General features: G+C 38.3%; 1 protein-coding gene across 9 annotated transcripts in view; it reads right to left on the bottom strand.

The window, feature by feature from the left end:
* Positions 1–12,238, bottom strand: part of LOC134208736 (uncharacterized) — a 188,903-nt gene that overhangs the window by 54,503 nt on the left and 122,162 nt on the right. For 8 of the 9 annotated variants that reach the window (XM_062684602.1, XM_062684603.1, XM_062684601.1 and 5 more), the window contains one exon: positions 8,988–9,620. In XM_062684602.1, coding sequence (XP_062540586.1) covers positions 8,988–9,620 — 633 coding nt within the window. The remainder of the gene's footprint in view (positions 1–8,987; positions 9,621–12,238) is intronic. The other variant, XM_062684605.1, reaches the window with a different exon arrangement.

The following is a 12,238-nucleotide window of genomic DNA, read 5'->3' as shown; positions in this document are numbered from 1 at the left end:
AGAAAGGCACCATTACCGCTAGGTGGATTAATCAGGTTTTGTCAAACAAAATCTTCTACTAATTCCTCAAGAAATTCCTTCCATAACTCTAAGAAGAAATTCATAAAATTTCTTTAAAATTTTACTTACAAATTATTCTTCAGAAAATTATTATTAAAATCTATTCTAGACCAACATTTGAAAAGGGCGTAACAGCCAAAATGTATTCCTTCTGATTCTTCGTCTACATGTATAGCAATATATGTAGACGAGGAATCATAAGGAATAAATGTTTGCTGTTACACCCTTTTCAAATGTTGGTCTAGTATTATCAACAATATCAATCATTTAGAAATTACTTCAAGAGCTCCTCGAAAAAATCATCTGGAAATACCTTGAATATATCCGTTAAAAATCATTCCGAAAACTTCTTCAGGGTTGCCTACTTAATTCTTTAATAAGTTTCAGGAAAAAAATCTACCAACAAAATTTCCGGAACAGTCTCTGCTTAAATTTTGTATGGTTTTACTCAAAAACCGTTCCGATGGAATTTCGAAGGACTTTCAATAAGAAATTCCGAAGGAGGAAACTCGAAAGGAATCCGTTGAGAAATTTTCTAAATTATTCTTGGAGTGTAAAACAATTCTGAAGGATATTTAGAAGAAATTTTTGAATAAATTCCTGGAGAAATTTCAGAATGAATTCTCGAAAATAATTCCAAAGTAAAGCCTGAAAGATTTTCGGATAGATTTGGTAAGGCAATTCTTACAGGAATTTACGATGGAATTTTCAATAGAATTCCCGGAGAAATACCGATTGGATTTTGCAATGATATTCCTGGAATTTCTTCTAAAATTCTTTCGAAAATAACTTCAAAAATTCCTTCGGAAGTTTCTCCCGGAATAATCAAAATTCTAAGAAAATCAGTTAGTTTTTCCAGGACAATTTTTGCGTATATAATTGAATTTCAGATAAATATTCGAATTGGTGGGTCACGTGCCCCGTCGTGACCTAGCGCCAGTGCTAAGATTGACCATTCGAGGGCAAGTACCTCGCGGGGAGGGGCTTTCATAAAGAAGGGTAAAAAACAGTGATTTTTCATGTTCATGTTACCAATATCGAAAGGCGTGTGCTTTGACATAAGTAGACATTGATGAGTTTGAAATTTGGCCGCTAGGGGGTTGTATGTATGAAAACATCATTTTATACTACTCAAGATATTTCTATAAATGGAATATTCTACATTGTAAATATTGTTATCGAAAGAAAATGAGATTTGTAAAGATGATGTCTTTAGCAAAGTTCTTCAAATGGGAATGGAGTGTCTTGAGATTCTTTGTACCTATACTCAAGTTATATTCTGCACAGTTGTTCGGGATGTTCAGGACTACAAAACGGTGCTCAGTGCAATGAGAATTTTTTTCGAAAGATATAAGGCAGGGATTGAATCCTAAAGAGAAAGAACAAGTCTCTCACTTATCATCTCTGTATACACATACGATATGTAGCATACCGCGAGAGACTTTTTTCGCAAGCTGTCATGATAGAGAACTGATTCGGGAGGCTATACCCCATGATAAATTTCTTTTAGAAAGCTCCAAATGCGGGGAGCACTGGCTCTGATGATGCAGTTCAACTTGTTTTACACATCTGTGCAGTAACCAACACGAAAGGAGCGAAAACAAAGCGAGAATCATCATTCTTCTGTGGTGGCAGCCTATCCGATTATATTTTTTCGCACTTGTATACAAATTTGATAAATTTGTTATCATGTTATCATGGCTCGGAACAGTTCTTGCCTCTCTTTTATCGTTGTTCGTTATCTATTGAGAGCAGGGTTCGGATTTCTCACTCACTCACGCGACAACTGATCACTCCACCATGCATTTTATCCGGATAAATTACAGTGCGATAAACTCCGGCACAAGCGATGGTGCGAAAAATTGTTATCCTTCTTCCCATGTTTCGCGAAAATCAAATGCTGTTTACTTTGCCTCTCCAAGCTGATTGAATCTGACGAAGCGCCACGATAAGCAGAAGGTTCAATACAGCAGTTTTTCCCCTTGCATTCAATCAATTCGGGACCAATTTGCGATTTGGGCGTAACTTATTTTGTAAACAAACATTGGAAGGGGAATTCCTGCTAAAACAATGGGTATGGGTCCGACAGATTAAGCTTTCCTCTACCGGATAAGGGAATTAGTTTGGGATGAAAACGCTTGCATTCTCCGGAATCCATGAAGCAATGTTTGTTTACAAAATAAGTTACGCCCAAATCGCAAAGCAGTCCCGAATTCATGTGGTGGCGTGGTTTTAGTGGGCGCTCTGAACATTCTAAAATTGTTTTGGATTCGAATCCCGTTGCGGTCCTAAATTTTTGTAAATATACTTGGAAAATTTATCTTGTGAGGCGACGAGAAGAAAAATTTGTGGATTAATATTAAATTATCCGGCGATCCGGCGCTCACGAATTTATCACCCGCCATTCTATCCGGATAAAAATGTTGTGTGAGAATACTACCTCACAGGGGAACCATGACAAATCACACTCCGCTTAATGGATTATTCGCAGGTTTTTATTCATTTGATTGAGAATTCTGAAGCCTGCCTGATTGAGAGCCATTTCTGCAAACCCTGATATAAGGATTATTAGCTTGAAAATTCACTGATTTTTTCTACTTTCTTCACGAAAACCGCTCTCTACGAGGTACCCACCCTGGAGCATTTTGGAAGATGATTAAATTATCTTCCGAAGCATCGCAAAACATACAAAATAGCTTGAATATTTAAAAAGTTATAACATTTCCAATTTGGGGTCAATATGACAACATAAATATTTTTTTAAATATTTTTTGAGCACAGACAGAAGGTTAAGAGTGTTTTCGATGCACCTTCATAGTCATTGAGAGATTTCGATGCCAACCAAATGCATAGATTTGTATATTGTGTGGCATAAAGTCATTTGGCATTACAAAAATTGACGTAAAGACCATTTGGCATAATTGCGTCAAAAGTGAGGGTATCATGTATTGAAACCTATTTTTGGTCTACTTCCCGGTAGTCAGTGTGGTAATTTGCTCCTAGCTGCTCCAAAGCTGGAAATTGATTGCTTCAATATTAGAATGAGGACTTCTTTTACAGTTTCAAATTATGCCAAACGTCATTTATGCCAAATGCCCTCATCCCGAATGACGATATATGGCAAAAGACTCTATGCCAAACCCAGACCCGTTAAACAAATCTGAAAATGAATCCGCCACCACAGACTTGGTGATGCCATGCCTTTATCGACTAGGCTATCTGAGCTCTAAGTACTTCATAATAGCGAGGTCAAAAACAACTAACTATTGTGGCAATTATTTTCAGTACTATTTAGTAACTTGTCCAAAAGTTTTCCCATTTTGGAAAATTATTCCAGTGGATGCTTTTGAATTTTATCAGGATGCATTCCCGATTTATTGAAAAAGAATGATTCATAGTAGAACGAGAAAGACAATAATTCGGTTAGATGAATAAATCAGTTTGTTTTTTTTTTACAATTCTGTCCCAGATGATGTAGATGTGCATGAATTGTTAATGCGTCGGAGATGTATTTTTAAGAAGATTACATTTTGTATCACATTGGAAAGGCAAATTATCGAAAATGAGGTTGAAATAAATTTTTACGACCTCATTTTCGAGAATTTTCAAAGGGCAACTGGTATATATGAGACTTATCCAAAAAAATGTATGTTTGTACTTCTATTAGTTTTTATGGGCGTTTTTCAAAGCGAATGCATTTTTGCTTTTCGTGGAATTTTGTAATTTCTCAAGGAATTCCTTTGACCAGGAAGATATTTTCATGTTCCTAGTGCTTTGGGATCTATTTCAGTCCAGAAATGTTTTGTGACGTTGTAGTTCTGTAAGTGACATTGGGCAGTTTTTTAAACAAAAAAATGTCAGTGATGCGCGGCTTTCAGCGATCTTTAGGAATGCTACAATAAGTGACACATATTCAGCTCATTAGCGTGTAAAAAAAGATCCAAACTGTAGTTCACTCCCAAAAACTCATTTCTGGACTTCGGGTTGTTTTTGCAGTTTGGCTTTACTGGTTCACAAGTATCAGTTTTGAAGAATAAAGATTCAAAGGCGATTTTTTGCGACAAACTTGTTTGTCTTTATCAAAAAAAAATTCTGCCCGTGGCTGGCTAGCCTCCTAATTTTGGAAATGCCATTTTTTTGCAGCTTAAAAACCATAACATGTTTTCAAGGTTTATTCAATTTCGAGGTTATTCGACTGTCCGGTGTTTAACCGAAGGATCCGGAACATCCATAGAAGTGATCGTTTCACGAGACTCATCGTAAAAAGTGCAACTTTTCACTACTTTTTGTTGTACTGTAAGCGAAAATGGAATGTCGTGATTCTTTCTCATGGACTTGTGTGATCATTGGAAGATCCCCGGTAAACGCGAAACATTCGTAGAGGGGGTCAATTCAGTCAACTCATCCTCTTCTAGAATAAGTGTCATGAAATGACCACTTTTACGGATATCCCGAAGCTTCCGGTGGCCACTCAGTTCCATGAGATAGGGTCACGACATTAATTTGTTTCACAAGAATATGACAACATTTATTTTAATCTCATGCTCTTCTGGGATATGATAAATGAGGTGACAACTTTTGCGGATGATCCACGATGATCATTTGTTATGCAAGATCCAAGTTTAGTAAAGTTTTCACTGTAACGGATGTTCCAGCCCTAGTAACATGTTGGTTTTATGCTGGTTTCATAACACTCTTGAAGAGTAAATTATGGTCTTCAAGAGCGTTATAAAACTTAAAATGTTACTTGGGAGATGTTATGGAAGGACACCGAATCGTTGAATAACCAGGAAATAAGATAAACCATGAGAATAGACAATGACTACATTCTATTGGGATTATTATTACATTATAATGTAACTATTTTCATTTGAAGCACAAGTGATAGCACCAAAAATTGTTTAAACCTTTGTTCATTAAAAACAGATTCCTTAGAACCAAAATAACTAAAGGGAAAGAGGCCTCAAAACGCCCCCTCGAGGCAAAACGCATTTTGTGGTTTCCCTCATATTTACCGTCATTAAGATGTCCGTAACAAAACTAGATCTAAAATTATGTAGGTTAGGCGAAAAAAAATTCAAAATAGTGTATGGGAAGGTCGGAAAAACCGGAAATTTCTTTATTTTGAAAAAACATCTAACATTTTGGCGAGGCAAAACGCCCTAGTGGCACTGACCTACAATGTACTTGCGTCTCCACGCACTATCCATACCAGAATGCTGATTCGCCGACGCGTGGTACTTTGTTCCCTAGGAGCTGCCAGCTAAAAGGCGTTTTGCCTCATGAGTATTCCGGCAACAGAATATCACCACTTTTTTGAAATGTGAATATTATTAATATGATTGAGATTTTTGACAATTTTTGAACAGCATCAACTAGCTATCTTGTTTAACTGATGCATAATGTAAAAATACCCATCAATAGCGTTACAAACAAGACAATAAAGCAGTGTTTGCTTAGCTAGGGCATATTGCCCCCCCTTTCCCCAACAGCAAAAAATAAACAGTCAGTAATCAGCAGTAGTTTGACCATTGGTTGAAAAATGAATTTTTGGGGCAAATTGAAGATTGAATCATTTTTGACCCGCTAATGCACTATGTGTCACTTTCTTTGAACCTAAAAAGCATCACGTCTGCATTTTTCAACGAATTGTCCACTTGGTTCCGAAGATATCTCGGAGTGTACTGGGGTGGGTTTCTTAGCACCCGTGGGAACGATTTAGCGCTTCTATAAGTAAGCGCACGGCAAGTTGAATTTAAAAAAAGGTAATACTAGTTTCAAAACCAGTTCAATTATTCCGAGAGATTTTAGACAAGTTGGATAAATTCTTCCAAAATCCTGTTTCTTCGATGAAAATGGACATTTTAATCAGGGACAAACTCTATCTTGCAGCATGTCGATCTTCATGATTTCGCAAAACAAGATTGATAGATCGTATTATAAGGTTTTTGGTCGTGTGTTGGATAATGGACATATTCCGCAATCCAGGGCCTCAGGAAAATTGACCATTTTTGATCTGTTATAACCCTCGCTTGCGACATGTCAAACTTCATGATTGTAGTAAACAAGATCAATCGATCGCGTTTCAGGGGTTTTGAACACGTTGAACAATTTTCGGAATCTTCCTTAATCCAGGTAGTTTCGCTTTAAAACGGATTGCTTAATATGAGTGCATGCTATGTGATGACTTAATATGAGTGCATGCTATGTGATCACGGAGAAACATTTTGTCACAAACTTTTGTTGAAGCAGCTCCTTCGCAGCGTGGACAAAATCCAAACAGCGCTGGCTATCCGGATCGTCATCAAATCCTCGATCAATGCAGTTACGCCGCTAACCGCGAGATATGTATCTTCCAGAGCGCTCTTTGATTTGGGACAATATCTTTGCACAAGCAAAGATAATTTCCTGTACTCAGATGATATTGCAATATCTGTTTTTAATTCTTTACTGGCAAAACTTACTGCCAGATCTAGCTCGGGTCTTATTTTCGATATGTCATCATTTGGTTGATTGCAACGTCACACTCTAAATCGATTTCAGTTTGAGCTTGATGGCTAGCTTCAGAACTCATGAAACCGTTGCATTTTGGCAATTTTCCAACTTTCCCCGTCAAATAAATCAAATCTTAGTTAATACAAACATGGCTGATCCCAAGACAAACCATGCATAAATCATGCAAATCGGTGAACCCGTTCATTAGTGAGTTACATTACCTCAAAAGAAATGTAAACTCATTTTATATAAAGATAGATAGTTTGATCCAGCAATAATGGAGTAGCAACCGCGAGCGTTCTATCCTGCTCATGCTCTTGCTCATGGATAGAAGAAGATAGATAGATAGAAGACTAGTCACCATAGATCGATTTCAGTTGGAGCTTGATGGTTTTCTTCAAAACTCATGAAAACGTATTGTTCAACTTTTCCTTGACACCCTTGAATCGCAGTCATTTGAATAATGAAGAAGTTCACACGTGAAGTATGGACACTCAACTAAAAATTTCAATTTTCAGTAGAATTTCCCTTCGGAAATTCGAAAGATTTTACCTTCGGAATTTCAAAAGATTTTACCTTCTGAAATTAGGAAAAATTCCGTTCAGAAATTTTGCAGAATTTCATTTCGGAATTTCAAAAGAATTTTGCTTCGGAAAATAGGAAAAAAATTTCCTTCGGAAAATCGGAGAAATGTTACTTCGGGAATTCGAAAGAATTTACATTCGGAAATCCGGAAGAATTTCCCTTCTGAAAATTGAAAAAAAATTTTTTTGCGAGAACCAGAAAAAAATTCTATTGGAAAATCAGAGGAATTTCCCTTCGCAAATCGAAAATTCGAAAAAAAAAATTACCTACAGAAATACGGAAGAACTTCCCTTCCGAGATTCTCAAGAATTTAGCTTCAGAAATTAAGCCGAGCCCTTTGAAAATTCGGGAAGAATTTCCCTTCGGAAATACGGAAGTATTTCCCTTCGGAAATTCGGAAGAATTTCTCTTCGGGAATTCGGAAGAATTTCCCTACGGAAATTTGAAGAATTTCCCTTCAAAAATTCGGAAGAATTTACTTTCGGAAGTTCGGAAGAATTTCCCTTCGGAAATTCGGAAGAATTTCCCTTCGGAAATTCGGAAGAATTTCCCTTCGGAAGTTCGGAAGAATTTCCTCCGAAATTAGGAAGAATTTCCCTCTGAATTTCGGAAGAATTTCCCTTCAGAAGAAATTTGGAAGAATTTTTCTTCGGAAGTTCGGAAGAATTTCCCTTCGGAAGTTCGGAAGAATTTCCCTTCGGAGATTCGGAAGAATTTCCCTTTGGAAATTGGGAAGAATTTCCCTTTGGAACTTCGAAAGAATTTCCCTTCGGAAATTTGGAAGAATTTCCCTTCGGAAGTTCGGAAGAATTTCCCTTCGGAAGTTCGGAAGAATTTCCCTTCGGAAGTTCGGAAGAATTTCCTTTTGGAAATTGGGAAGAATTTCCCTTCGGAAATTCGGAAGAATTTCCCTTTGGAACTTCGAAAGAATTTCCCTTCAGAAATTTGGAAGAATTTCTCTTCGGAAATTCGAAGAAATTTCCCTTCAGAAATACAAAAGAATTTCCCTTCGGAAATTCGAAAGAATTTCCTTTTGGAAGGAAAATTCGGAAATTCGGAACAATTTCCCATCGAAAATTCTAAAGAATTTGTATTCGGAAATTCTGAAGAATTTGTATTCGGAAATTCGGAATAATTTTTATTCGGAAATTCGGAAGAATTTCCCTTCGGAATTTTTCTCCGGAAATTCGAATAAATTTTCCTTCGGAAATTCTCAAGATTTCACTTTCGAAAATTCGGAAAAACTTGCTTTTGGAAATTTTGAAGAGTTTCCGTCCGGGAGTTTGAAAGAATATGCATCTGGAATTTCAAAAATAATTCTAAAAAAAATTTGATAAAATAGAAGTTCGGAAGAATATCTTTTCGGAAATTCGGAACAATTTTCCATAGGAAATTCTGGAGAATTTGTATTCGGAAATTCGGAATAATTTTCCTATCCTAAATCCTAAGCATTTCCCTTTGAAAATTCGGAAAAAAATTCAATAGGATATTCTGAAGGATTTTCCTTCGGAAAATTTGGAAGATTTTTCTTGGAAAGATCGGAATAATTTAGTTTCGGAGCTGTAGCAGCTGTAGTTGTCATCTGTTGTAAAATCCGCCCTCGGACTTCAAATAACAGGTTAAGAAAAAAATTGAAATATTTTACATCTTTTCAAATCACTGCAGATTTCTTTTTACAGTACTTGCTGAAAAATCATGAACATTAAATTATCAATCCACTGCAGAAAAAATAAACAACCAAAATCTAGAACTATAACTAGAAAATAACATCAAGATTAGTATCATAAAACGCATTCCAAAAGTTAATGGCACACGATCAAACAGCACACCAAGCAACATCTACTCACTTTTGCTGCCGATCGCCGCTACCAGGGGCATCTGGCCTGTGCTGTTGATAGTGCTGCTGGGAAGGCTGCTGCTGTGGCTGCTGCCCGGAATAGCTTCCCCGATTGCCACCGTACTCCTGACCGGGTTGCGAATGCGACGAACCTCCCGCCGCTGACGCACCCTGATGGTAATCCTGCCCGCCGGAGGCACTTCCCCCACTCAGATAGTTCCAGGAACCGGGCCGACCGTGGCTATCGGGACGGTCACCGCCGCCGTACTGGTTCTGCTGATGGTGCTGCGATGGTGTCTGGTGATATCCGTGACCGGTTCCGGTTGGACCCGACGGATAACGACTGCTGGGGGCACAACACTCGGAACAGCACGGTCGGCCAGGACCAGCATCGGGCCGGTCCGGTCCGTTGTAGTGTCCACTCGATGATCCACTGCTGCCGGAGTACGTCCCGGACGGGCCAGACGAGGATGACGATTGATGATGTTGGTAGTGGTGCTGGGAGGATGAAGGGGATGACGGTGCCGAGGGGTATTGATGCTGCGGGGGACCAGATGCTCCGCCCGATGGCGATGCCGATGGTGGGGATGGACGACTTGCAAAATAATAACCACGTCCAGAATTATCAAAACCGGAAGTTCCGCTTCTCCAAGGATGGTTTTGGTTTCATTTTTATTTTTGGTTTGGGATAGGATAAATGGTTTAGTACGAACGCGGGGAGAAAGTTTCTTGTTAAAATGGTTGCATATGGAGGGAGTTTTCGTTTAATTGTAGCTTGAAACCATTCTTTCGTTCGATTCTAGGGGGTTGAGTTTGCGTGCATGCCATGCGATTGTGCAGAGTAAGAAGCGGGAAGGATTGTTATTTGCTCAATGGACATAATTTTATAGTTTCTACAATTCTACTGGGAAAGAGGGGTTGTGCTGTTCAATTAAGATTACTTTTGAATAAATAAATAAGATATAAAATAATAAAAACTGTTCGTACAAAAATGGACATTTCAAGAACATCCCTATCATACATCAGAACATAAGAGTAACCAAATAAAATAGTGGTAAAATAAAATACCACAGCATTTTTGCTAAACCCATGTTGGAATAATTTTGCAGCGGATTTTCGATTCAACTCATTAATTTACTGAAAAGAGCAAAATACCCTTGCCTTCGAGTGCTTCCAAAGTCAAAGCGCATTCCCTGGATCAGATGCTAATGTGTGAGTGGATATGTGGATGTGTCTGCAAATTTAAGTCTATCTGCAACTCAGTAAAGTTGGTTAATTAGTTTTAATGTGGCACTGACTCGGTCGAACTGTGAACGGCGCGTAATCATGATTCTGGGTAATTGTTATTGCCAACGAAAAGCTGAAAACGAGAAACTCACATTTGCGGAACGGCGCCGGTCGCTCTGATTTGCGATGCCGCCAAGTGGGCTTCCTTCTGTGTGGCTCCTAGTCACAGTCTGGTGTTTGAGTTTGGGCTAATTTTGAGGCTCGCGGAAGGTTACTAATCAGCATTCGATCATCGTTTTGAAGTGGTTTGATATTAATATTTGGAAGAGATTTTCCCAAATTCTGAAAATTTCGACCCTTCAAAGCTATCTCTTCAGTGGCAATTTTTCACTAAATCTTCCAGGAAGGTTGAAGGGAGTAATATTCTTTGTCTGTCGAGACGAGCAAGAAAAACATTGACGGAGATCTGAACTCTCAATTTATTCCATTTTAATGCTAGGTGAAGCGAACTTTATTTGATTGCTGGGGAATCAGATGAATCTATGTTACACAAAACCAATATCCAAATAAGCTTCTATATTTTATTGATCAATAAAAACGAACAGTGAAACACAGTTATCGGAAAGAACATTCCACGAAGACATTGTTATACTGATTAGATGAATACTTACATTACATAGAATTATAAATGATTAAACTTCAAAATGAAATTAATTTCAGCGAATATGCTTGAGAAAAACAAAAACATCAATAAGTTTAGTGGAACTGTATTTTCTCAAATGTTTTCCATTTGATTAAAAAAACTCAAATTTATCATTTCTGGGGAACCATGAATCAATATGATTAAAATCACGTAGCACCAAACTTCAAGATTCCAGAAACAGATTGTTGAAAACAATTTGAAGAAATGGATTGCGGATGGCAATTGAAAACAAAAATTCGAATCGTTATTGAATCCAATAACGAGTGGCTGGAGAGACGAGATAAATGGTTTGAGCCAATTCAGCTACCGCTCCTATTGCACACGCGGAACATCAACGCTGGGGTAACACTTTTTAATGATCAAAGTTTTCAGGCACTGTGGCAACACCGTATCCTCGCTTTTCCAACCATCCATTCGAAGTTGTTTCCAACAAAGAAGCAGATCCGCTGCTGTCTGCATTCGATGGCGCACTTCGGATCTCATCTTTAATCTTTATTGGCACCCAATTGGTGTAATCAAAAAAGTTTCTCAGGCTTGGATCACCATTAGATATAAGATTTTCGAATAAACTCATTCGCCGTAGAAATAGAAAATGATTACAGAAAGTTTTAGAGGTTGAAGCAGTTTTCAGGTTATTAATTTTAGTGTCTAATCAAAATGATATAAAGAAGAATGCCCTGAAATATTCGAAACTCCAGTTTCGTTAAAAATATCTCTCAAACAAACAGGTCAGATGTTCATTCAATCTTCCGTTCCCCGAGTGCATTACGTTACGATCGTTGAGTACTGGACAGGACATTCGGCGTTCGATCCGATATGTTTCAAATAAGTAATTGCGCGCCCTTTTTATGGGGTGAATCATTAGACCATTAGAGCTCGACGGACTCGAATTCACACGCTCAGCTCGTTCGGTGGGGCAGCAGCTACGCCGGAAAACCATTAGAGAGGAAGTCCGTTCTACCATCGGTTGGTCATCGGTGAGTACAGCACTGCTTCTGATGCAAGGTGCGAGCTGGATGCGGTTGGAGTCATGAACGGCTTGCACCGCGCCGTTTATGCCAGCGCGGTGCTGCTCACTCGTTCGTTCGTTCGTTCGTATATTGAAAGCACACTTTTTTTATCGTACGATAATCAAACAGTCATTAAGCTCAATTTAGTGCTTTCATTAAAAGCATTTACTCATTCCGAGTCGTTCGCCTTTCGATCAACGATGTTTCGGTGGCCATTGCCATTACGCCCGTGGCTTGATTTGCCCCTTTTTGGGCACTTTGAAACTGTTCGAAGAATTTGTAAACAAATTTGCATGGCTGATGGATCTAACGAGCCGAACG

Source organism: Armigeres subalbatus, chromosome 2, assembly GCF_024139115.2.
Source record: "Armigeres subalbatus isolate Guangzhou_Male chromosome 2, GZ_Asu_2, whole genome shotgun sequence".
NCBI classification, from domain to species: domain Eukaryota; kingdom Metazoa; phylum Arthropoda; class Insecta; order Diptera; family Culicidae; genus Armigeres; species Armigeres subalbatus.
Note: the sequence above shows the minus strand (reverse complement) of the source record. Positions and strands in the feature narration are given on the sequence as shown.